Source organism: Plutella xylostella, chromosome 11 (genome assembly GCF_932276165.1).
Source record: "Plutella xylostella chromosome 11, ilPluXylo3.1, whole genome shotgun sequence".
Classification (NCBI taxonomy): Eukaryota; Metazoa; Arthropoda; class Insecta; order Lepidoptera; family Plutellidae; genus Plutella; species Plutella xylostella.
The window spans coordinates 1,949,258-1,977,153 of record NC_063991.1 but is presented as its reverse complement, the minus strand read 5'-3'; the positions used below and the strand labels follow the sequence as shown (position 1 = coordinate 1,977,153).

General features: G+C 38.7%; 1 protein-coding gene across 1 annotated transcript; it reads right to left on the bottom strand.

The window, feature by feature from the left end:
- Positions 1-442: 442 nt before the first annotated feature.
- LOC105382898 (gelsolin) lies at positions 443-27,896 on the bottom strand. Its single transcript, XM_048624284.1, has 23 exons — positions 27,742-27,896; positions 25,479-25,581; positions 17,989-18,069; positions 16,987-17,061; positions 15,090-15,282; positions 12,747-12,862; positions 12,294-12,385; positions 11,759-11,844; positions 11,216-11,316; positions 10,373-10,489; positions 9,852-9,920; positions 9,545-9,607; positions 8,876-8,987; positions 8,457-8,577; positions 7,984-8,116; positions 7,606-7,671; positions 7,156-7,296; positions 6,363-6,569; positions 5,632-5,752; positions 4,854-4,999; positions 3,099-3,209; positions 1,309-1,419; positions 443-791 (listed from the first exon to the last, which is right to left on the bottom strand). The coding sequence occupies exons 2-23, from the start codon at positions 25,578-25,580 to the stop codon at positions 726-728; spliced, it is 2,430 nt and encodes an 809-aa protein (XP_048480241.1). The 5' UTR covers position 25,581; positions 27,742-27,896; the 3' UTR covers positions 443-725.

Below are 27,896 nucleotides of genomic sequence, written 5' to 3'. Positions count from 1 at the left end.
AGCGAGGACTCCGCAAATTCAATATTATATTTTTCCCCGTCGGAGCGAAGCCGACGAGAACCGTGGCTACATTGAGCCATTTTGCCGAAGTGTTCACTTCAAAAATCAAAAACCAACTGAGGCGCGCGGGCGACTCACTCTATTTATATAGGCACCCGCACCTTGCAAATTAAAGGTGGAGAGAAAAATGGACTTTATTTAACTGTCACTGTGACCCTTATGATGCCGAACACGGAGAAAGTCGAAACGCCATATCTCACAATGTTTAACTAGGTTTCAGATAGGCTCAGACTACATAATAAATGCTTTTTTGTAGAAAGTAAATGTATAAATTGTAGGGTAGTAGGTATAGTACCTATTGATTAGCACCATTTAAAAAGTAGGTTATTATATATTACCTATTATACTTTGTAGGTACGCTAACGGTTACAACATAGAATAATAAAAGAATAGAAAACAGTTTAATGCAACAAATTCATATAATTTCTACATTATAAATATTTTGTGCTCATGTGCGTACTTATTTTCGGAATTAATTAAAGCTTAAGTATAAAAAAAAACATAATAGACATTGTTAATTATTTAACACTTTAGATATCTGTAATGCCCACGGCATGACATCTTTATCTACATGGATAAACTCAAACTAACGTTCAACTATTTACGTAGATAAACGTGCCATACCATAGCAGTCGTTACTTAGTTTGTGCGTTATAATTTTATATCTAGTCGGTGTCGATAAAGTTCTCCCGAAGCATTTTCTCCTTTTCTACTTCATAGTTGTTTTGTTTCTGTAAAATAACACATACATTAACATTATTAACAAATACACTTTAAATTATACAAAATATAAGAGCTGTAGCTTCGATATTTACGAAGATAAATAGTGGTGGAAGTGGGGTGATATTTGTCGCAAAGTTTAATTTGCACTAACACTCCATCTTGTTCGTATATCGTTAATCTAAGCTGTCATAATTATTTATGTTTATGTCTATTCGAAACAACGATTTTGCACCAACTAAAGCGGACTGTAGTAGGTACAGTCAGCTGCTTTAGTAACTATATACACTTTTGATCTTTGTCAAACTCACTAAATGCCTATTCATTCATTCAAACATTGACGTTTTGTTTAGTAGGTATTTTGACAAGGTACAAAAGTGTATAGCTACTAAAGCAGCTGACTGTACATTTGGACAAAGCGGACAAAGCCACAAAAGCTAGTTAGTACCTATTATATTTTCATATCACCCTGTAGATATGTAAAGTTTACAAAGGTAACTATTGAATGAATGTTAAATTACTACTCACAATCCACATGTTGGGGTCCCAGGAGTCGAACAGCCTAGTGAAGGCTTCAGGCTCGGCGCCCTGCTTGATCACGATGGCCACCCGCGCGTGACCCGCCTTCTTGAAGTACGACTGGGGATAACATGGGTCTATTAATACTGGGTAACACACAGGTAAATAATATACAGATAAGTATATGGGTATTAATTTTATAATTCGGTTAATTGAGGGGCTAAAAGTGGTGCAACACGGGGGTTGTGTTTGTGCGTTCGTTCTTTCGGTCACCCAGATATATTTTTTGGTTCTACCTTTTTTGGCCTAAGATTTATTTGCCTAATCTTATATTGCATAGTAACGTTTGGTCAAAGTCTCGTTACGCCGAAAATCGTATGGCATAAATCTCTTTTAGTAAAAAGTTCTTTCGCATAATCTTGTTTAGCCTAATAATGGTATAGCCAAATCTTGAATAGCCTAATAATGCTATGGCATAGGTTATACAAAGTAATAATATTCGTTTGGCTTTAACTTTGATGGAGCGTCTCCCTCCATAGCGCAAACTGGTGCCTTGTATTGTGGCCGCTATGTGGGAAACGCTCCGCTCCGTTTCGCTGCGCTCCGCTTTGCTTTTGACGATAATGTGCACCTAACACGCTCCTCCTCGCTTTGCTCGTCGTCGCACCTATCTTTAGGTTTCGATCTCATGGGGTTTAATGGCGTTTGTAATCATTATAATGGACATTCACTTACGATATTTTGATAGATTCGTCAGTATTTTGGAGAACCGTTATTATTTCTGTTTGAACTTGTTTTGCTATTATCTTGAGTATCCGTGATCACTTTTACTAGCGGTTTTCACTGTTTGATTGTGTGAATCTTTCACAACAAGGCAAGTCATATATCAAGTATAACTGTTTACTTTAAAACCATTTAAAAAAGGTAAAAATGAAGAGCTAACGTATAATTAAATAATATCGTGATTTTCGGGATGTAGGAGAAAAATACCACAATTTGTACATTTACAACATACTTAATATAGTATTTATTAAGATTATATTAGGAGAAACAAGATTATACCAATACGAACAATTTGAGCAAACGAGACTTAGGTGTTTCAAGTTTATGCCAATGATTCTACCAAAAAAGTTTAGACCTTACGAGTTATGCGAAACGAGTTTAGGGCAATAAAGATTAGGCGAGATGAGGGGAACCCATATTTTTTATGACAGTTCTTTTGCAGCGGGCGACGACGCCACGCAACGCAGCGCAACAACGGGGCCTCACCCTTAACGGTGAGTCGAATGGGCGGTAAATCTAAGGGCCTCTACACACCAAAGCCGCTGACCCGGCGGCATAGCCCGGCGGCCTAGTGCCGGCGGGTTATCATAGTACAAAATGAGGCATGATTGTTCAAAATGAGGCCGGCGGGTTGAGCCGGCGGCCTGAGCCGCCGGGTCAGCGGCTTTGGTGTGTAGAGGCCTTTATACATGATCATACGATGCGGCTGGATCAATTTTCATCAAATTTGCCATGGAGTAAGCTGACACCTTGTTTGAACCCACACAAGTTTGTAGGCGAAACACACGTAAGCTAATGCTGGGGCCACACACCTACGATAACATCCATTACCGCCATAACTAATGGCTCCTCGATAGTGTGGCACTTGCATAAAAGTTCATGGGTCAATCGACTGTGGATAAACAGTTTCAGACTATACCTCCTAGACATTTACATTAAAATTTAGGCATAACGTGAAAGAAGCAGAATGCGTTTTAGGCACTCTGCGATGAAAGGATTATAGTAAGTGTTCTCACCTCAATGATCCTGAGTGAGTTCTTGGCCAGCCTGGGCTCAGCCTCGTCTCCGATCCACACGTAGACCTCGTCTCCCGTGTCCAGCAGGTTCACTTCATCAGGCTGTAGGAACTGGGGTTGTGGAAGAAACAGGTATTAAAGTATAAATAATCACTCTACGGGCTCTACGGCTTCGTACATGCGTAAAAAAATACCACGGATGGCCACGTACGTATATCTAGACTAGATCCTGTGCTTCCACGGATGAGTGTTTATAATATTAGTCCAGTCAATAAATGACTCAAAATGAGGTGTAGAGTGCGTGAGCAGGTAACTAAGCGATTCCTTCAGAAACTTGTTGAGGGGGCTTAGGTTGTTAACATACCAAAAGTCCTGACTCCTAGGTGATGAGCGGGGGGGAGTAGGGGGGGTTAAAGGTACGATTTTTTGGTTTTTAGCTTATTTCTCGAAAACGGTGCATCGGAGAGAAATATTATAAGCTAATAAAATGGAGCTCTTAAAATTATCTAAAACTTTTATAACATATGTTTTTTTCTAATTCCTAACCGTTTTCGAGCTATTACCCTCGGAAAAAGTTGAAATTTACAAGAAAAATGTATTCATGTCAAAACATTCATAAACATTGCATCATATTGTCTAAACCAATTGATAAATGAAAAAAATTAATAGAAAAGAAGTTGTAGATTTTTAAATTCCCTTTTAGAATATATATACATATGCTGGTTAATGTCCTACCCACCTAAAGTTAGAGCTATTTTACTCACACTTAAGCTTACTAATTCGGTGAGCTATGTCAGTGACTTTACCAAAATGCAAGTTTAAAGTAGCTCTAACTTTAGGCGGGTTGGACATTGACCAGCATATGTAATATATTCTAAAAGGGAATAAAAAAATCTAGAACTTCTTTCCTCTTCATTTTTTTCGTTTATGAATAGGTTAAGACAATATGATGCAATGTTTATGAATTTTTTGACATGAATACATTTTTCTTGTAAATTTCAACTTTATCCGAGGGTAATAGCTCGAAAACGGTTAGGAATTAGAAAAAAACATATGGTATAAAAGTTTTAGATAATTTTAAGAGCTCCATTTTATTAGCTTATAATATTTCTCTCCGATGCACCGTTTTCGAGAAATAAGCTAAAAACCAAAAAATCGTACCTTTAACCCCCCTACTCCCCCCCGCTCATCACCTAGGAGTCAGGACTTTTGGTATGTTAACAACCCAAGCCCCCTCAACAAGTTTCTGAAGGAATCGCTTAGTTACCTGCTCACGCACTCTACACCTCATTCCTTGACTGGACTATATACTCTATGGGGGGTAACAAAGTAATAAATACAGAAGGGCTACTTAGTACGGGGCGTTTTTAAGACATGACAAAAGTTTTGCATCGCGCTCACTCACATCGCGCAGCCTCAAGAGTGAGCGCAACGGAGAACTTTTGTCACGTCTTAATAGCGCCCTGTGCTACAGGGCCTGGGGGTACTGGGGAATAACGAAGTTTCGGAGCGCTGCTGCTGTATTAAACGTGCCGATTGCACGAAAGCTCTGAGAATTAAATGACACCAGAGCATTCTGAACAACTTTTTAAAATTCAATTAACTACTTACATAACTATGTGTAAAATAACTTACAAAAACATTTCATGTTGCTAAGACATGACTATAAAACTGAACTTTTATGGATTTGAAGTATATTTGATTATACGTATAGACAGCTGCTTATGTTTTTTGTCATAAAGCTATGCATCTCACCACTTGCTGATAGTTAGGCTGCTCATCAAACGTGAACACGTTGCGAGAGTCCACAGTGACTTCGTACAGCGACGGCGTGGCTCCGAGACGACGCGCCAGCCGGTCGCGCCAGGCCTGGGTTGTGGACGGCTCTATGTCTTCACCGCCTGGAGACATAATGTTTTTATTAAGGATACATGAAATAGAGTGGTGGTACGCTAGAGATGCGGTTTCGAATCCCGGCAAAAAGGGTATACTATGGCAAATGATATATTTTTTTGCGAATTTCGATTTAATTCGTTATATTTTCGTATTAATTTTTATTAATTCATTCTGATTTAATTTTCGGGCTTAGATATAACTTGTTGCACATGTAGGTTTTGGCTTAGTATACCCTCTTTGCCACACCCTGTATACTGACGAAAAACGAACGAACGAGATAGAGTCGTGGCTCGAGCAGCAGCGCTCAGGAACTTTGTTTTTCGTCATATAGAGTGTTCCCCCTGGTACTTACACCCCCACAGAGAATAGAAAATAATAGACTACCCAAATGGTCCTTGAAGTGCGCGGGCTCTGACCCCTGGTGGATGCGTTCGTACTCAGCTCCTCTGCCGATGATGGCCTCGGCAAACGACTCGATCATGGAACGCTCCGAGGCGTTGGACCCCAACACAAGCAAGCTTGTTTTAAGAGAGTTGTCGGGTAAGTGGGCAACCCGACTGTCAGATGTTTTCAAGCTGCCCGAAGGCCTCTGACTAGGTTTAACGACCCCATGTGTTATATTATTATTATTAGTTACCCAGATGGTCCTTGAAGTGCGCAGGCTCTGATCCCTGGTGGATGCGCTCGTACTCGGCTCCTCTCCCGATGATGGCTTCGGCAAACGACTCGATCATGGAGCGCTCGGAGGCGTTGGACTCCTGAATAGAAGAGATGTAGATAGATAATGTGATGAAAGAACAATGTTAATATTTTAATATGTATTTTGTCGTCTGGCAACTCTCTCTCTCTCTCTCTCTCTCTCTACCCACCTACCGACGTGTGTGCATATTGTTATCATCTAATAATTCAATAGAAGTGCAACAATCTATTTAATCAGCGTTTATAATCAAGCATACAGTCACGCTTCGCTACAGTGGCTGAAGCTGGCACGGAACCTATATTTTCTGCTAGCGTAAATGGTGGCTTCGTGCATTCTGAAAGAATATTTTATTGTACCTTGTAGCAGTTTTCTTTAGAATGGTCCACCATAGTACAACGTGGACTCGGGTGATCATTCATACTCAATGTGGTCCACCCGACCCTTTTTATTAATCCTCATTCACTATGTCATTCATTTAAAAAATATCCCGTGGGAATTCCGCGATAAAAAGTAACCTATGTGTTAATCCAGGGTGTCGGCTAACTCCATACCAAATTTCATTAAAATCGGTTCAGCCGTTTTCACGTGAAGAAGTAACAAATATACACACACACATTCACAAACTTTCGCCTTTATAATATAAGTGGGATTTTCAATAACCTCCTTACCTTTCCAATCCACACCCCGGACCTCTGTCCCGGAGCCTTCAGCAGGAACACGTCATCAGCCCGGAAGCTGTCAGCCGTGAGAGGCACCTCCTGAGCGCGCGTGTCCACTCCGTACTCGTTGCCGTGGATCTGGATAGTCATTATCATGAGCATCATCAGAAGGGCTAGTACGGGGCGTTTAAGACGTGACAAAAGCTCTCCGTCGCGCTAGCTCTTGAGGCTGCTCGATGTGAGTGAGCGCGATGCAAAAATTATGTCACGTCTTAAATGCGGGCCGTGCTACTAGCCCAGGTATGATCCTTAGTCGTCTACTGACTTTCTGGCGTGAGCTTGGGTGGGTTAATAGTAATAATAGCTAGCCATCCTATTGGTATTTCACGCAAAATGGCCCACCTTAGAGGCTAAATGCGGAACATCAGCTTGCCATGATAAATAGATAGATATAATTATCATCAGGTAAGAAAGAATCATATACTGCTGGATAAAGGGCTCTCACAAGGAAAGCCTTAATATTGGTTTTGGTTTTCTCCATCCAGTCACTTCTGGTTACTTGTCTAAAAGCATGCTATTTGAAATGTTATCTCCTATTTAGTGGGGTACCTCAGGGGTTATTGTTGGGTCCTATATTGTTCGTGATATGGATCAACAACATTAGACCGTGATTGAAGGTATTGGATGATTTAAGAGTAATTTTGAAACCACTTAAATTCAATTAACTTAAATTAAGCACTTTGATTTGATTTAAAATTAGTTTTAGTCGAAAACATGGCTGATATGTTAAGTTTATACTTACTTGGAATAGTCTGATGCTGTCAGCGGTTTCCTTCGATTGCTTTCCGAATAGTGTCACCAGCTCGCCCTTGAACATCTTGAGGAAATGTTTGGGCTCCTCCCCTTGGGGCACCTTCACCAGGACTGCCGGAGCGTCGGTTATCTGCAAATAGACATGGTTATCATAGGTACAGTTAACAAAATAGATAAGTGAGCTCTAATGGAAACATTTCAATCCTATAGTAATCACTGGGGAAAAATAGATAGATAGAAGAAAGAAAGTAGAAATGACACACGAAAGGTGATTTTACGAGTCAGCGACAGACGCTAATTTTTTCCTAGAGGCCAATCCTTTCTGCACAGTTACAAATAGTATGGAAAATATATGAAGAAAAAGACCCGTGCTTCAGTCTTATATCGCCGTTTTCTACCAAATTGCAAATATAGATTTTGAATAACCAAGAATACTTACGCGTGAGTGCAGTATTTCAGCGCTGGTGGCAGCGGCTGACTCATCTTGCTTGGATGCGTCTTTGCCCTGAAACACAATAAGTTATACTTGATCATTATTGACGACGAATCACAAGCGTAGTGTGGGACGCCTACCGGCCTGTTGGACTGACGACCTTAGACAGGTGGCAGAAGCTATGAGAAAGTTAGAGGAGGGGGAGAAGGTCCTTTAAAAGGTATATGTCCAGTAGACTTATGATTATCAGATCACACGGTAAGCATTGAAGCAGATTTCAGCTTGGTGGTGATGCTTGGTGGGTTCACACATCTACACACATCTATATCAACAGGTTTCAATAAGTATTCAGCCAAAAAGTGTATGTAACGGAAGTGCACTCACCACCCAGTAGTAAATGACGTAGTTCTTAGCGCCATCCTTGTCGTACGTGTACTTGATGACGTACGCGTCGCCCTGGTACAGCTTGCCCTGATTGGACGAGTCGGCTTCCAGCTTGTTGGTTGTGGGTTCGATTCTGTAGACAAAAATTATGTGGTTAGCAGAGCAGCACAGTATTGTATCCTCGGTTTCCGATTCTAAGCCAACCTCAGACTGCCTCACGTAATTTGCCGGTAGGACAGTTGGCCATATCTGATCGACAATCTGATACATTACTATTTGTAGTAGACGCGTCGGTCTGGCGACAACCATTATTATCATAATCAGCCCATAATCATTGACTGCTGGACATATGCCTCTTTCAAGGAGCGGCGCCACAAATCTCCGTCTTCGGCCTTCCTCATCCTACTACCCTGTCTAAAGTCTTGGGTCTAACAGACCGGAAGGCGTCCCACGCTGCTTTTCCATATACTCACCCATAGACAGTGTATTTGCCGGTACCCTCGTCAGGCATGAACGCTCGGGCTGCTCCCGTGCGACCCACGATCTGTGCACGTCGAGCAGACACCTCGTCGTCGCTGTTGTAGTACTCTTCATCTGAGGATAGTAGTTAAAGGTTTGATTATTCCTGGTTTTCTGTTTTTTTACAAACACAACAAATAATAAAGAATTAGAGGAATTTGTCCAGCCTGCAGCCATAATACGGTAAGCCCCTCTTTGCTGAAGTGTCAAAGGTCTCATCATATCTGCTGAAGAACCGTTGTGGTAGACGAGTTTTCACAGGTAGTGGTTGGATGAAGAATGCAGAGTTTTATGGCCCTCCACACAAGCGCTCTCACATTTTAAGGACAGTTGGTTACAGGTTCATGACGATGATGATAAAAGAAGAACCTACCGCTAAGAGAGCGCACAATCCTGGAGTGTCTCATGCCGACATCACGCCAGGTTGTGAAGTACTGCTTGAAGGCGGCCGGCTCCGTGCCCTGCGGGACTCGGGATACATGCACCTGGTGGTGGAATGTTATTAGCATTACTATATACTAGTCATAAAAAAACACACAACACACGCACTCACGCCTTGTACTAATGTACTCCCTTGCGGGGTAGGCAGAGGTGCATTGCTGCACCCACTTTTCGCCAGAGTGTTATGTTAGTCCCAATGTAATAGGGGGCGGGCCTATTGCCATTTTACGGGCACATCCAAGACCTGAGAACAAATATCTGTGTTTAAACAAATATCTGCCCCAGCCGGGAATCGAACCCGGGACCATCGGCTCAGTAGTCAGGTTCACTAACCACTACGCCATTCGGTCGTCTACGCCATTCGGTCGTCATATACTAGTCATATACACGACGTATACATTACTGGACAATCTGGACATATAGGAATGGTGGAAAATTAAAAGTTTCAAACGTGATAATGACCACTGTTCTGTAAAGTCAACGTTAGATACCTAGTTAGTTACAGCGCCACTAAATGGGAATCAAACTTTAGATGCCATCGACACCATGAAGAAGAAGGTGATGTAGTGATGTAGGAGGTAAAAAGGTACATGGTACATACCCAAGCAGGATACTTCTTCGCAGTAAGGTATTGTTCAGCTTTAGCCATCGCCTCGGTCTTCTCCTGAAAGTTAAAATTTCATTTATTTATATCATCTTGAAGGATTTTTTCAACAGATTATTAGTACAGATTTAAATACTAAAGATTTGATCAGGTGTTCTTGTTTTGGCTAGAGAATTAAGCAGCAGTGTTCCTTTTATATACGGACTACATAATATAAGCACAACCTACGGGACTGTAGATTTCAATGTCTACCAGTTTTCTAATGAGTGCTGGATGATAATATTTTATAGAAACGTAGACTTACCCTGTCAGTAGACTGCTTGCCCACCCACACATAGATGCTGCCACTGACTGTATCCAGGATGTAGCATTCCTGAAATCAAAGTATCTTTATTAAAAAGAGCATATTATCATTAAATATGCAAGCTGAAGTGGCAGTGGGCTGGTCATATCTGCCGAAGAACCGATAACCGTTGGGGTAGACGAGTTCTCGAGTGGAGACCACGAACAGGCAAACGCAGCGTGGGACGCCCTCCTGCCCGCTGGACTGACGACCTTAGGCGGGTGGCGGGTAGTGGTTGGATGAGGAAGGCCGAGGACCGAGTGTTGTGGCGCTCCTTGGGAGAGGCCTATGTCCAGCAGTGGATGATTATTGGCTGATGATGATGATTATCATTATACTCGCAGTTACCATTTACCATTATTGACACACTTCAGCAAGATCGTCACATCACTTTAGCCGACTTTTTATTGGAAGTTCTGTTTTTCCGTATAAAAAATCATAATATCATTCATACCACATAATTATTTCTGATCTGACAATACCTGAGGCTTCAGCTGCTCCTGCGTGTATGGCTTCTTCAGCGGCGTGATCTTCAGCTTGCCGCTGCTGTCGGAGATCTCAGACAGGGTCACCGTCTGCTCTTCGTTGCGCTCGAAAGCCTGGTGATGTTGAAGGCATTTAGTTAGAGCTTTGGATGATTTTGGTACAAAAAGGGCATAAGTAATGTAAAGACAATGTGATCAGCTAAGGCAGCGAGGGAAGAGCTATTGAAAGGACATGCTAGGACAGGTAGCTGGTTGTTGTTGGAGGGATACCGAAGACAGAATATAGTGGCATTAGTGGCACACAGCTGTCAATGATTGTTGGCTTATTGTGATAAAGAGGACTAAAGTGGACTAGAATGCTGTACACCATCATGTGCTACATCTAGATATGCAGGTTTCCTCACGATGTTTTCCTTCATCGTAAGTGCCATGGTATACATTGTACTTAAATTCAAAGGACTCAACTTTAGAGGTACATATGAGCGCCGGGTTTGGAACCCGCATCTCTGGCGTGAGGCATACTATGCTATGTTTCACACAATTGAAGTTCCATCCTAACCTGGTCATCCCCACCCGCGCTGTCCTCAGGCACGCTGTCGCGACTGCCGGAGCCGAGCGCCGTGAAGAAGCATTCTTATCCCATTATACAGACAACCGACCATTATTGATGACTGAATGGTGGTGGTAGTTAGTAACCCTAACTGCCATGCCGAATAAGGTCCTGGGTTTGATCCCCGGCCGCAGATATAGATGTATCAGCTGTCCGTTATCCACATTACAGTCTCAACCTAGCTTGTCACTTGTGTGAGGTATCCCGACATAACATTATTATCCTCTGACCTGGTCGTCTCCTCCCGCGCTGTCCTCAGGCACGCTGTCGCGGCTGCCGGAGCCGAGCGCCGTGAAGAAGCGCTCCACGTCCGCCTGACTCGAGTACTGGTCTGTGAAGGGATAATGGTAGATGAGTGATCATTTATATCGTCAGTCTGCAAAATTTAATAATACGCACTTCGTTTCGAAAGACCCCTACGACACAGGGAATCCTAGTGTAGCTGTTAGAGTAAATGTACCTAATATTTCTTAGGTTGGTAATCAATAATATATTTTCATGTAATAAGTCAATGTCAAATGCGCAGGCGATGATGAGACATTCGGATATCGTGCGCGTGATACCACTGACGTCTACTTGTCACCGTACTTTTATGCAGGTAGATGCGGCAGAAAGATGAAAACCAGACTATCATGGCCGTGGCAGCAGATAGGCTTCAGCTTTCTTGTCGGTGCCCTTTAAAAGTGTCGGAATTTTTCATCCGGATCACGGGAGGATGGGCCGCATTATCGAGACAAGTAAAATTTATCTCATTCTTATGTCACAAAACTCACCAACAATATCCACCTTCCCGCGTCCATTGTGGTCCTGGTCTCTGATCTGGTTGGCGACAGATATGGCCTTCAGTTTCTCTACGTTCCTGAAAGTAAAGTGAAGTATATTAAAAAAAAAATAATGGATAAAGTCTCGACTCACATTCTTGAAGCCTTGGGTTTGAATCCAGCTATGTACCAATGCATTCTTTAGAAATGAAGAATTTAAGTACAAATTTATACCACGTACTCTTACGGTGAACGAAAACACCGTGAGGAAACCCACATCTAGATTCTAGGGTAACCTAAGTGCGAGTATAATCTCATTCAAAAACGGCGATACGGCTCGCGACCTTAGTACAAATGTACGGCGAAAAGCGGGTGACTTCTGACCACCCTTTCGGGGATTGCAGTCGTTCAGCTTTATGTAAGTACCTATGTATGTATGTATGTAGTAGAAACCTTTATTTGCGTAAAATTGGCAATACAATTAGATCTTAAGTTCATAATTCTTCCAGCACCTCCTGTCAAGGTTTGGACATGCAGTCATACGAACCTGGTCTTCTCACCGACGTACACGAAGATGTCCTGGTCGAGGTCCAGGATGAAGCAGTCGCCCTTGTTCATGGACGAGATCAGCGGGTCCACCTGAGGGTAGAAGGGTTGGCTTTAGTTGTCTGGAGGTTTTTGAGTTTGAGAAACAAATATGCAACCGTAGGACGGTGCTGGACCAACGACTTGGTCGGTAGTGACGACAAGCGCTCTTTTGGGCGTCTTGTCTAGCTGTAGACGAGTAGGCACCCAAATATCACAATCAACTCAATAAAATCTAAGTTCAATTATTAGGCCTTCTTCTTTTTCTGAAAGTGCAGCTTATTATTTTCGTTCTGAATTCCTTCGCAAATGCTCACGCGTTAGAGATTCTTGATGAATTCACTCCTTCTGGACAAGACCTTAGGCTTCTTTCAAAGAAGCAGTGCCACAATATAGCTGGTCATCATCATCATACCTGTCTGACGCGGATGTTCTTCTTGCCCTTGATCTGGAAGAGTCTCTTGCTGGCGCCCGCGTTGGTGCTCACGTGCGTGAACCCTGACGCGTGCCCGCCGTCCAGGTATCTGATGGCTGGAGGAAGAAGAAGGGGGTAAGTATCTAAATTGACAGATTCTGAACGGTTCATGAACAGTCGATTGTCCCGCGATTAAGTGAAGTATTGTTTTTAGTATTGTATTTAGTATCTGAGATAAAAAAAATTGACTTTAGGTTATCACGTTTGGTTTTATGAGTTTGATGTGGTAAATCTATCTAGATATGGGGGTTTTCCCGCGATGTTTCCCTTTACGGTAAAAGGAGAGGGATTTGAACCCGTATAGTGTGAGAAGCGGGCGCTTACAGAACTGAGCTACCATCGCTCCTATGTGTTGTAAAGTGTATTTTCTTTTGACTATTTAATTGACGTTGGTACTTAAAGTACTCATGTAAGTTTACCTATTCCTATTAATTTATTCCCATTCTCGAAGGTTACCAAGTGATTGACTAATCAGCTGGATCAATTATCTAGTTGAAGGCACTTGTTGTGTATTGCGATCACAATTATCTACTTGATACCTAGGTAATCTACTAGAATCTAGTAACTAGATAGTTAGCATACCTATGTATTATAGGACTCAATACCTAGACGCATTATTTTCATTGTGTAATGTGTATGGAAACTTGTTGAATGTTAACTAGAAAGATAAAAAAGGTAATATAAAAATGCTGTTATAAAATCAGTTTTTACATTACTTTTGACCTTTTTTTCGTTTCGGTATCGTTTATTAGTTTCAGATGAAACATAGATCTATGTACACACATAACGATGATGATTAATGAGATATTTTGTAAACATAGAACAGAATTATCCCGCAATACCGCGATGTGTTGAGTTTGGCCGCAAATACACAAACAAACATACAACGACTGGATTCATTATTATGAACTGCAATGGATTTGGATTTTGCACAATCCGGTAGGTACTGAAATCTAATTTCATCGCGAACGATCGAAAGAAAACATCGATAGTGAGGAAACCTGCACGACTGCACGTGTTGATCAGTTTGAGCAGGCTGATACTTGGCCATCATTTGTGGTACCTAAGAGAAATATAAAAACCGGCCAAGTGCGAGTCGGGCTCGCGCACAAAGGGTTCCGTTTACAGTTAAATCAACCTATCTCAAAAACTATAAGAGATACTTTGATCAAACCAAAAATCGTTGAAAGAGTTAATTAGCATGCATCACCTCTATTTTTTTTAGAATTTTATACCCCGTAGTTATAAAAATAGAGGGGGGGGGACATACTTTTTACGACTTTGAGAGCTGATATCTCATAAACCGTTCACTTTAAGAAAAATGTTTTTTAGAAAACTTTATATCATTTTAAAAGACCTTTCCATTGATACCCCACACGGGTATGTACATCGAAAAAAAAAAATTCATCCCTCAGTTACATGTATGGGGGGCCCCACCCCCAATTCTTTTTTTTACTATTTAGTGTCATATTTTTGTAGCGGTTCATACAACACATATTCCCATCAAATTTCATCACTGTAGTACTTATAGTTTCCGAGTAAATCGGCTGTGACAGACGGACAGACGGACAGACGGACAGACGGACATGACGAAACTATAAGGGTTCCGTTTTTGCCATTTTGGCTACGGAACCCTAAAAACCTATAGTTTGGTGAAAGCAGTAAAATGCCAGTGCCGATACACGGGGTGGTTATCGACGTAGATAAACGTGACTATATCGCGATAAATACGGTGCCGTGTTTTGTGGAAAGCGCATTAATGGCGAATCGCAATACAGTGACGTTTATCTTCGTCAACAGTGAACTTCGTGGCAGAATGACTCACTTGACTGGAAGTAGCCCAAGAACTGTTGGCTCTCGTGTCCCTCGGTCTCCCTGTGCTGAATCGCGGCGCCTCCGAACTTATCATCCAGCCCGACAGTCAAGATGGCCGCCGCGCCAGCCTCGTCCTGGCTGGTCCAGGCTGACACTAGGCCATCATTTGTGGTATAGTGTGGTGTGGCGAAAGCAATAATATGCCAGCTACCGATACACGGGTTTGTTATCGACGTACATAAACGTCATTATATCGCGATTTATCATAAATATTACGAGTAAATAATACGTATTACGAGTTTATCGACATCGATAATGAACTGTCAAGACGTCACAAAAATTAAAAAGCGCCTTGAAAAGCGTCTTGCGCCCCAAGTAATCAATGCGCCATATTAATGGAAAATCGCAATAAAGTCACGTTTACCTACGTAGATAAAGAACCCATGTAGCAGCAGCAGAATGACTCACTTGACTGGAAGTAGCCCAAGAACTGCTGACTCTCATGCCCTTCAGTCTCTCTATGCTGAACCGCGGCGCCTCCGAACTTATCATCCAGCCCGACAGTCAAGATGGCCGCCGCGCCAGCCTCGTCCTGGGAAGTCTGGCTGCCCAGCCAGTAGTGGATGTCCCAGGATAGGTTGTTCTTCTTGTCGGCTGACGTCTGGTGGAAGGGATAATGGAAATATATAATGTAGAATAGATTCGACGCACGAAGCCCGTATCACGAATCACGAAAAAAGATAAATTAGTCGATGGTTATTCTAAGTATGTGCCCCTGGGATATTATAATAACTGTGATTAATATAATCAGGCATTTACCACAATTCCATGTGGTTAATTTTGAATGCGTTGCTCCCCAACAAACATTTTACCCTCAGTTACAGCTATTTTTATAACTTTAACCTGTATAACTGTGTTTTAGTTATCTCAGTTCTAACATAAAGCGATAAAGATGAGTTAACAAATGAAATTAGTGTTAACAGCAGGTTTAAGTGTTAAAATGGTATTAGTCAAAGCAATTATAATTAATATGTTATAGGTTTAAACTGTTTCTAGAACCTAAAGCTATACAAGAGTGCTCACTGACACCTGTTAACACTTGTGGTTGTTAAGTGGTTTCCTTTAATACTCATATAAATCTTTAGGTGTCATATTGAATTTAGGCTGCAGGAATTGGTTATAAAAGAGATTTTGTCAAGAGTGCAGTAAGTCAAGATTATTACAGTGTTGGAAAACTCAACAATGCAGTTTTAATCTTTAAGGTTAACTTAACTTACGCTTATTGCGTTAGGCAAGTAGACTGTAAAAGTAACGGTGTTAAGCAAGACTGTGCGGATCGACTAAGACTGCATAATACCCTTGACTAAGGGTGTTCTATTTCAAAAAGTGTAATAGATGACTTAGGTGAGTCTATATGTCTCAAATGTGAGTTCGCCATTTGCATTGGCGACCTAACCTATAAATTGCTGGGATTAACAATATTTTGCTTTAAAATACTTACTTATTTATGTGAATTTTGTCATTCCAGTCATGCCAATCGATTTATGAAACTAATGGACTTACAGCAAGGATACAAAAAAATACAAAATTGAGTCGTCTATTTTATATTTACTTATGTTTCATTTGAAATCCTTAATGAATTCGGAGCGCATTAAAATTGAGGTGGGAAATATGGTATACATTACAGTTAAATTACAATGGCATGTTATTTTCAATTCACAAAACATGTTAAGTCAAGTTAATATATTATATTTACTGTTATTTAGTAATGATCAATACTGTCACTCTAATACTGTCGCGTATGATTGCTGTTGACACTATTATTTTCAAAGACATACAACTTGTATGGTAAAAGTATATTTGAAAAACGGTAACATACTCACTTAACCCTTTTTTACCAAACAAATAAGAGTCAGGGAGTCAAATAACCATTCTACAACTACAACTATACCGGTAAAAGTTCTAGCTGAGAGTGATTAAACGCTCTTCTATAGTAACTTTAGCACTTCAATGACACCGTACTACAGGCTTTCTATAACTTAAACACTTCAATGACACCGTTTTACCGACTTTCTAAAGCCTTTACTCTCAAAATCGTGGGCCTCTTTCGTGGTTATAAGTGAGTTAGAGCACTCTCCTACACTCTTATACAGCTATGTCTTAACACTTTAATTTTCGAATGGAACCATTATACAAGTTATATGAGAGTTTTTTTAACGCTACGATGTTAGTTGGGTCTCTATTGTGTACACGTCATGGAAAGCATGCCATGTGCTAACTTACACTATAAGACCAATGTAACTATAACCTATGATAATAATATTTCTAGTTCGAATGGGACAAATGATTGAAGTTGTAAACTAACCTTCAAAATAATGTAAGAATCCCCTTTGTAGAACTTGCCGTGGTCTTTTGCGGGTACTGGAACAGGCTCGAAGTTCTGAAAAATAACTGAAAATTAGCTCATGAAAAAGTTCCAGTGATATTTTCAGGAACGGCAATGGCAGGTGGAACTTTTTCATAGCTCGCGAGTGTATTGATTTATTTATTTATTTATTTATTTTATTTTAGGAAAACTTACAGCACAATTTAAAGGTATAACAATAGAATGAGCAGTAAAAGGCCTTTTACAAGTTTCCACTGATAGAAATAACTTAATAATATTTACGCTAATACAAAGTAGCAAACTAAAGTAGGTGCATTAACATATTATCTACGCCTAATCAATCGTACTAAACTGTATATATGTAAAGCTACAAAGATGTTTAATAACAATTACACTGTGAAATTATATTCTACTACTTATTTTGCTTATGTTTTCGGTGAAAAACATTAGAGCTGAAATAGGTTTACTACCATAATAATGTTGAAAGGATTATAACCAGTCCCTGATCAGCCAGACATGTCTTGCAAAAGTGGAAAAGGGGGATCACATTCTATTATCCTAACTAAAGTCGGTCACTCATTATCGGTTGTGTGCATCCGGCACCTTCATCAGGCATAAAAACGTATGCTATTGGTGGTTCTCATGCCTTGCTGCTATAGGGTTGTACAATGTACAGCCAGCGAAGCGGCAACCCATAACCTACGAGTGCTGCAACTACCATCTATAGTCAAACCATAAAGACCTGACATCAAAGAGTGCGATTTTGCTAAGTTAGGCAGTTATTTACTTACTTTTACATACATTTTAAAAATAAAATAACGATTGATTATGGATTTTTAACGGATTTGTCCTTTAATAAATATAACAGATCGATTAAATACGATCTTAAATAATTAGTTAGGATCCAGTTCCGTTTTCACGACTTTATAGTTGGACTGTACAACAGATGCTGTAGCCACTGATGATGGTGATGGTTCTCACCTCGATCCTCCACAGCTCCACGCCCGCCTGTCGGCCTGCGTTGGCGAATGCCGGGTGCGCCATGGCTTTAGCTCGCGCGTCCTGAGAACAATTAAAAATTAAAAAATTAAAATTAAAAATAGTTTATTTCAAAAACTGTTAACTTATAACTAATATAAGGTAAAGACCTCCTATTAAGTATAAAATACCTGTGCCAGGAGATCTCGCTCTCCATATCAAAATTAACATTAAAAATTTTCACAACAAAACAATATAACGCACATTTCATACATATAAGTATACAGGTGTTGCACAATGGTATCGACGAAAGCGTACAGTTCGTCATTCTGAACAAAGACATCCATGAAAAAATTGCGTGTGTGTTTTTATCTAGTTATTGCCAAAAGCATTTTCTACCAGTCCACCTGCAGGAGGTACAGGTAGCAAAGTGCAAAAAAACTTATGCTGTGTTTGTGTTGAGTGTCGAGCATAATTAAGTTGCTTATATACCTCTGAGTTACCACCTTTCGGATTAATATAAGTACCCTTTTATATAGTTAAATATTCAAAATGAAAAACAACAGCTAAATTGCAAACTGCTGAAAAACGCTGAAAGCATCAAGATAGCCGCTGTCCTGAAATGGGAGCGGTCCCATCAAATAATACAGGTTAGCCTGCCCTTCAGATTATCGATCCGCCATTTGCTAGGTTACTATGTATAAGTACAACAAACGAACACAGTGTTAGAAAAAAAAAACTTTATTAAATTATTGTGTAGCAACACATACGAAAAACAAAAACAGTTAAGTATAAATACTTATTAAAAAAGATATTTGCACAAAAAATATCTTTCTTTCTTTCACACAACACGCAGGGTGATGTGTGAAAGAAAGTTTAAGGGGTACCTTATGAAAAGATCATGAAAGAATGTTACTTATATCTGTGTTCGCTCAATGTAAACCGACCTTAATGGATATTTACCTAATTAAATTCGACTTTACGATAAATGTCGTTGTAACATTAATAAGCACTTAACATTATCTGTCCCATTGGTGCGTTGGTTAACACACGGTTGCGCTAGGTTAATACTAAGTAGTCACAAGTTCGCATGTTGTCGAGCTTTTAATAAAATAATTATGTACTATTTCTTATAGAAACTTTTTTAAGCCTTTAATAGGACAAGGGGAAAATAGGACCACCTTTTTTGTATTCTAGTACGTTGAGTTACGGGCGAAAACCAATGTTTATTTTTTATTGTCATGTCTTATTTTAAAGCAACGCTATGTAGCTTTTATAAAAGTACCTAGTTAGTTAATAATTTATTATTTCAATGATACAACTTGTGATCTTGTCCACCTCAGCTAAGAACAATTAAAAACAATATTTCTGATTTTGAAATTAAATTTGAGATGCAAGAAAGCAATTTTCCCCGGGCATGAAAAGAGCTATATATTCATATTAATCATGCATCATGCCTCATTTCGGTGATGAAAATAATGGGCCTTACCACATTGGTGTTTACCGCTGTCAAACGCCTACAAAATCTGTCAAATTTCGTTTTAAATACTTGTTAAATAGTGTTTAAAGTTTTTTGTGGTAGTACAGAATATGTTTAATTTGATTTTTACTTTTTTTATCGATCGGATTGTGATGTCTTTTTTAACTTTACTCAATCCTACTTTACTGAAATGAAACATCAAATGGATTGCTGAAAGATGGATAGACTAATGTTTATAATAACAGTCAGAGGATGTCCATTATCATTTAACGATCGTTCAAACAAAATTATGTTTATTTTATTATTAGGTACGAAAACTATCGCCTGTATTGTACAGTCAACATAAAAAGTGTCATAAGCTTAAAAAAAAAACAAAGTTGTCATTACACTTTCATTTATATAGGATGTTGCAAAATAGCTACACTGAGCCGAAGAGGAGGGTGACTCAGTGGGTCAATTTGAAAAAAAAATATTTACGACTTATAGAAATTCACAAGAAAAAACTATTGGTATTTAATAAACAAGTAAAAAAGTCACGTATTTAAGTTTCTACAACCAAGAAATTATTTGATTTTCACTAAAGTTTTTCATTTCTAAACTTTTTTTGCTAACTGTATAACAAGATCATGTTTATTATTGCGAGAATTACGACACAGTTTGGCGGCGACTCGGCGATTTTCCCGAAATCCGGTGATAATAATGATCCGAACTGAACTATATACAGGGTGCCCTCCCGTTGACAGAGTCACTCTCTAAATTTACGAATGACGAACGATGATTGACAGGCAATCGGTATCGAGATAGAGTCATGGTTAGCGTTTTTATTTTTTTATTTTTTTTATTTTATTTACTGCAGTTTTGTGTTTTCTGAATCTTCGGAGGGATATCCGCCAGAGCCATGTACAGCCAGCAAAAGATATATTATGTCGGCCACCCCAACGCAAACCTTTTGATCCTTACCTCATGGTCATCCTCATGGGTGAAATCATATTTTATCTATCGATACAGTGTATGGGAACTAGGAACGAACAATTCTAAAATATAATTCAAGCTTTGATTATAAGAATTCATGTTACGTATCACCCGTCAGTTTGATCACAAAAATAAAGATTTTGTGTTGTGGCCTAGGTTTCCTATGTATACTATTCTAGGCCTAGGTATTATAATAGCTAAGTAATTTTTGCTGACCATACATAGTTGACTTTACATGGATTAAGTATATTTTTTTCCGATTTCCAACGTTGCATTATTGACGTGACAACGCGATTATCATTGATAAAGTTCCACCCTGGATAGTTCTGTTTCTTATTATGAGTCGGTAAGTATTACGACTATGACATCATTTGGGCTATTTTCGGAAACGGTCCAGGTGGGATGAATGAAGGAAAATAGTCAACACGGTTTATTGTTGATTTTAGTTGATTAACAGCGTTGTTTTTTCTTCCACTTTAAATTACAACTGTTATATTTTCTTTCCACCGAAATAAGGGGATTCATATGTATAAGTACAGGATGTTACAAAAAGGGTACAGTTTTGAAATGAAACTTGTCCATTTAGTCCCTGTCTAGATAAAAGAATAGACTTAAATTCAATATTTTAATTCGTTTAAATAAATCATCAACGGAAGCTAAATTTAAATTTTACAATAGTTGTTACTGGATGAAGCAAAGCTATTTTTAAATTTTGTTCAGATGTTTTTCCTGTTTTTATACTCCAGTCTATAAATCTTTGAGACATGTTTGAGGTTCGTGGGATATTTTATGATCTCCACTGAGAATGTTCAATTTAGATTTATTTCGTTAGTTCTTTGAGAATACTTTATTTGAAGTCTTGAGTGAATTTTAACGTTTTGTTTTGAAATAGTTTAAGAGATCGACATGGCTGTATTGGTAGGTATGCGTTATTTAATATCAAGAAAGCTAACAATAGAAGACTTATCCAGACCCCGCTACTCATCATCTTTATAGACGTAGATGTAGCGAATCGCGATATAATAACGTTTATCTATGTCAAATCATACTGACACGCAGCGGAAATGGTAAAAAAATATTAGAACAGATTCGTTTTAGTACAAGTACCTTGGCATAAGGTACCTACTCCACTCATAAAATAGCAACCCCTTTAATATGTACTTCTAATGTCAATGAGTTACTTATCTAGTAAGTATCAATACAATTACTAGAACTAGATAAAGTAGGTAGGTATATATCTAGTAAATATGTCATATTTTATAGTTTAGGAACCTTAACTCTGTTCTTGCCATTCAGTTTTTTCAGAAACCACTGCACTATGATAATTATGTAGGTACCAGCAGTGCGATTCTATAAAGCTAATTGTCAAAACTCGATTCTGAATCCGGAGTGAGTTTTGAAATTGGCATTCTGTAATTTCCGCAACTTCGAGATTTTGACAATTAATGTATGAGATGACATACGTGAAGTGAAAGTTGAAGGGAGAATGAAGATCGAAGTGAGATGTCTGATTTTACAGAATCGCAAAGCAGTACTAACAAATGATGTACTTACGTTTTTATTTATTATATTAGTTAGGTGATGGTAGTGCTAACGAAGGTAGTCTACACTTATTAATTACACTACAGTCGTCGAAATATAATAGGCCCGTTTGGACAGATATACAAATTTGCTATTTACTTGATGAAATACATAAAAAGACACATAATCTGGCTTATTATTTAACGGCCGAAAGAAAAAAAGAACTATTAAAGCACCATAAGTTACTTATTGTTTAGGTAATTTTTTTATGATTTAGGTTTGACACCAGCTGTCATCCCATACATTTTGGAGCTGTCCAAACGGGCCTATTATATTTCGACGACTGTAACCACTCACCGCAATGGCTACACACGAGTCAACGTTGTTCTAGTCTAGACACTACTAATAAAAAAGCGATGGCAATAAGTAGGCAATAGGCATTTCATTTATAATGTAAGAAAAATAAAAAACAAGACACAAAATAGCGCGCGCATCTTAAAAAAACAAACCGGCAAATAATTACATGCAAAGGTCGAAAACGCGATTAGCCAGATTCAAGATCAAACCAAAAAGTCTTTAACAAGGAGGTCATGTGTAAAAAGTATAAAAAAGTAGGTTATGTGCATGTGCATGTAAAAAAAACTTACCGGTGTTAGAAAATGGAAAACTCGAATTTTCTCTCAACACGATATAATTCTATTGGTAGACTCTGTGAAACTGTGGTTGAGTCAGTGGCGTGGGAAATTGCAGGGTTGCCCGCCTCAACCTTAAGATTAAATTTTCACTTCAAAAAAAAAATTACCCCCAAATTAATATGCCGTATTTAAAGTTTGTAGAACGTTTACAAATGACTTTAAAATGCAGGAGTTTAGACTGTGTCAGTCAAAAAGTCCCAATTCGTATATATATCACCACGAAATAGTTTGTTTGTAAAGCTATTATAAGGTGACAAAAAGGGCTATGAATTTGGGGTTTTATTTATAAAGTGTTATCGGTTTAGTTACCCACAGCAGAGTAAGCGACTGCAGTGACTATAAAACGTTTAAATAATAGACTAATAGTATTTTAGTGACTAATGAAGTTAATAAGCATGACTGTACGCGTAGGTACGTGGTACGTATACAAAGAAATACTGTAAGTCTTAATGAACTCAGTAAATACTAAATCCATTTTATAATACTTAACTAAGTATAAGTAATTTTAAATTAGCCTAACGTGACCAATAGATGATTATGGTATATCGTATCTTAGGTATACAGTATAATTATGTACATATAGATTTTTTCAAATTAACCTAATTAATATCAATTTACTTACTTATATACCAATTAGAATCAGTTAGTACACTCGCAAAACATAGTTATGTGTCATAGTCAATACTCAGACTAGGTACCAGCTGCCGCTACACGGGTCCGTTATCGACGTAGATAAAAGTCACTATACTACAGGTTTCGCCATAAATACGGCTCTGTGATTGTTTGCTATTTTAGCGAAAATACTTGAATTTGTGTAAGAAATATGTACTTTCTTTTCAAACTATAATAATACCTAAGTATTTTATAATTTGCTATAATAAAATTCTTCAACCAGTTTTTAGTGGATGTTTAACACGGTATTTGACACTATTGATCAAAAAACATTTATTTATCAGTATTATCAACAAAACAATTCATATTTTCCCACATTTTGCGCGATAATTTCCCACATTTTGGCCATTTCCGTCAACCCTGGCAACATTATTTGTCTCGCTCCGATTGGGCGAGCGTGACGGGAGTGACTGAGATAGACTGAGTCAACACGAGACAAGGTCAGTGAATCAAACGGCCATTGTTCTATCTCACTCCAATGCCATGGTTTTAGTATGAGGGCCCATTGGTGCGTTGCACTGGGTTGCGTCGCGTCGCGTCGCGTCGTCCAAAAGGCAAGCCACCTTTCATTGTAGGCAATAGAATACAATAAATCTTTATTCAAAGAAAACAACTTATGTTATTACATACATCCCACAAAACCAAATGTTAATATGGTTTGACTGTGGGACGCATTCAGTATTCTTTGTATAGAAATGCACACAAGTGCGTCCACTTCATCGGCATTGCCGACTCCGTTTCTCCATACATTTATGACAATCCGTTTGGTACGATGCGTACGATACCTACCGATATGTGGGCACTTACGGAGAGGAACGATCATAAAAAATATATTACAGCGACGACGACGCTGCGACGCGACGACGTAAGGCACCAATGGGGCCTCGCCTTTAGTACACAGATTGATAGATAAAGTAAACAAACAATGAAGATCTTTGTTTTGAGTATATTTCGTACACTACATGTAAATTAATGCCAACACTGTAAGATAATTCTTTTGGTTTAGGCAGATACTAAGATTTCAGTATTTACTCTGACTGAAATAGTTAGGTAGGTAGGTACTTACTTATTGGAGTAAATACAATTATACATACATGCATACACATTTTACACATATTATTATGCCCACGATTGTAATCCCCGATGGTTTAGTCACAGAACTCACAGGTGACTCGCAATCGAGTCACCCGCTTTTTGCTGTACGATTGTACGCGTATTTTACAGCGAGCTTTGCCTTTGTAAATTTCATAACTCATAGGTACTATTGTCGTTAAAACTTGGCTAGCAGACCCGATCGATAGTAACTATACAGACGTGTAACTATCCTAGGTATACATAGATCTACAGTCTAGATACAGTTGTCTAGGACGAATACTCAGGGTCAATGTCACCAGCTGGTCGGAGAAGTGACATCACGCTATTCACACTAGATTTTTCCTTAGTCTCACCATAAACTAATAGACTAATATTAGTCTATGGTCTCACTATCTATATAATATTCATACCTAGTTACAATTACTGTAAATAAATGTAAAGTAAGCAATGCGTCCGGTGCGTAATGTGCCGACAGGTGGACGCTTACCTTATACCTTACCTTAGTATTAATTTTAGACATTCTTAATAAATAGATTTTATTTGTACCTATATATTCTTAATTTATTTTTAATTTCATGTGTCATTCATTTAAGTAATTTAGGTTTGCAAATATATGTATATTATAATTCTACTGTACATGTCTTTAAATATTGTATATTTTAGTTTAGATTTTGCATGTTAACAATAATTTTATTTAGATTTTAAATTACTGTTTACGATAGTCTTTTTGAATGCTGTTGCACGCCTGTAATTGGTGCATAGATAGAATAATAATACCTTTAATTATGTCTTTATAATGTATGATCATATGTGCTGTTGGTGTGTCTATTTTTGTAAAATAAAATAAAATAAAAGTATTGAAATAAGCTTACCTTATTATTATTAGTGAGTGAGGTGATGATACTCTTGGAATATAGAAACTAAAATTGTTGGCATACAACTCGGGGATCGAACTCACGCCCTCTAGGTCGACCGAATCAGCACTTCCGTCTTAAAGTTAGTAGCTCTTCCACCACTAGACTACAGAAGCATTCGCGATCGTCCTAAAATAAGCTTACCTTATCAGTGAGCGAGGTGATGTGCGCCTGCACCCCAGGCTGGCGGGTCGCGGTGCGTGCGCACGCGCAGCCCACCAACGCGGCCAGTAGGAGCAGCTTCATGCTGGGGAGGAATGAGAGGGTAAAATAGAATATCATGCATTGACTTATATATTACTAGCGTAAGGACAGGCCCAACTGCTCTAGAAAATGGCACCCTCGCGTTGGCCCTAACATCTCATAAATATCTGTCATAATTTTCTTTTGACAAAACGTACTGACGGGCGTATCTTTCTTTTTGAAATCATTGATATCATGTCATTGGTTACCATAATAGAATATTATTTATTTAGCACCATGAAAGCAAAAAATCCAAAATGTCAACTTATAAATAAAACTGTACAGAAACGCGGCCGTGTTGCTTAAATCAATCTCTACCTGACAATCTACATCCTAATCCTAATCCTAACTAATATTATAAATGCGAAAGTAACTGCGTCTGTCTGTCTGTTACCCTTTCACGTCAAAACTACTGAACGGATTTGAATGAAATTTGGTATACATACGGTCTAGACCCTAGGAAAGAACATAGGTTACTTTTTGTCCCGGAATTCCAACGGGAAAACTTTTTAAGGCGAAGCGACGCTCGCGGGAACAGCTAGTAATCTATAAAAGATCCTGTGTATTGAGGAAAGACCACACTGACGCCTTTTAGGTACCATTGTTTTTGTTACTAAACGAGGGGTGTAGTGGTTAGTGACCCTGACTGCTATGTCAAAGGTCCCGGGTGCGATCCCCGGCAGGGCAGATATTTTTTAAAGACAGATATTAGTTAGGGGCCGTCCATTAATCACGTGAGGCTCAAAGGGGGGGGGAGGGGGTACTGAAAACCTCACGAAACATCACGAGGGGGGAGGGGGGGTTCTCGTTAGACATCACGTGTATTAATTTTTTGACAAAAATTTGGTATTTCTGAACCGATATTTTGGACGGCGCAAAAATTTTAACGATTTGTAGTATGACCTATATTTTTTCTAGTCAAAAATTGCCTTTACATAGACTTCCAAAATATACACGTGATCCAGGGGGGGTGGGGAGGGGGGGTTGTTTTTAAACCTCACCAAATATCAGGGGGAGGGGAGGGGGGGTCAAAAAATGAGAAAAACGACCTCACGTGATTAATGGACGGCTCCTTAATATGCATGTACTAAATTATGTATAGCTAGTTATGTATCTGTTTTGATATTATATCAGCTCTCCGATTCCCATATTAAAAGCTCTGCCTAGCATGGGATTGGATGGCCGTGTGTGAGATATTCCCACATATTATTATTATTATACATAGGTAGTTTATTGGCTGATAATGATGATGTTGAATTTAATTAATACTAAAGTTACCTAATATCAATGAATACTAAACCTAAACTTAATTTTATTCATTGACCCCGAGTGCAATTCGGTCTAACAATCGCTTTTATGAGTGTTTCATTTGGTTATCTAATTTATTCGCCTTTAGGAAGGAATTTTGTTAGTGGACATGCCTACAGTATACAGAAAAATTATGAAAAAAATACTATTACTATTACTATAGTGATTGTTTCTTAATTTTTTCATAATATATAGCATAAAGGTTATATTATTATGTTCTTTTAATCCCTGAATTCCCTTTTAGGGTAAAGCGAAGCTAGCGGGAAAAACAGGGTAATTTTTGGATGTGGAAAGCTGTGGATCGCATCCAGTAACGTACTTTGGGAGAGCCCTACGTCCTGCAGTGGACTGGCACAGGCTGATGATGATGATGATGATGATGATGATGATGAGATATAATTATTTATCAAACCCGCTAGACTAGAACTTACTTTTGCTACGAAAAGGCACCGCGTTGAATTCTAATGTATGGAATATAACTTCTTAATTAACTTAGGAATAAAAAAAACTCTGGATGCGGTTTTGAGGGTAGTTATTTCATGTTCAAACGGCTTTTATACATACACAAGGACTTATAATATATTTTTATGATCAAGTTATGCACAAAGTTAATGTGTTATATCATATTTTTAAATTATATTATGTACTTAGGCAGCTTGGTTTCTGTGATAAAAAGGATAAAATAATGAAATAATTTTTAGTAAGATGCATTAAAGTAATCTAAAAAAGCCTTCTTTTATCATAATGGCATCATGCCAGTTGACATAAAAAAGGCGGTTACATGGGCTAAATATACACAAACTTAAAAACTAAACTATTTTTTAAAAGCCAACTGTTGTTCCAAAAGTCAACTTACATCGCAGCTTATTTTATTAATAACACTGGCAACTTATACACAACACAAACTATTCAATATTTTCATCTAAAATTTCAAATTAAGAACAGAAGCCGGCAGTTGGCGTCGCCTGTCAATATCTACTGAGTCAATTTAACGGTCATATGTCAAGACAA

What these genes read in the sequence shown, in the direction of transcription:
- LOC105382898 (XM_048624284.1), bottom strand. Translation starts at nt 25,580, where the DNA reads ATGAAGCTGCTCCTACTGGCCGCGTTGGTGGGCTGCGCGTGCGCACGC. An exon ending in TACGTCGGTGAGAAGACCAG is followed by an intron (nt 11,845 to 12,293) that starts GTTCGTATGACT and finishes CTTTACTTTCAG; the next exon opens with GAACGTAGAGAAACTGAAGG. An exon ending in CCGGGGTGTGGATTGGAAAG is followed by an intron (nt 5,753 to 6,362) that starts GTAAGGAGGTTA and finishes TCTTCTATTCAG; the next exon opens with GAGTCCAACGCCTCCGAGCG.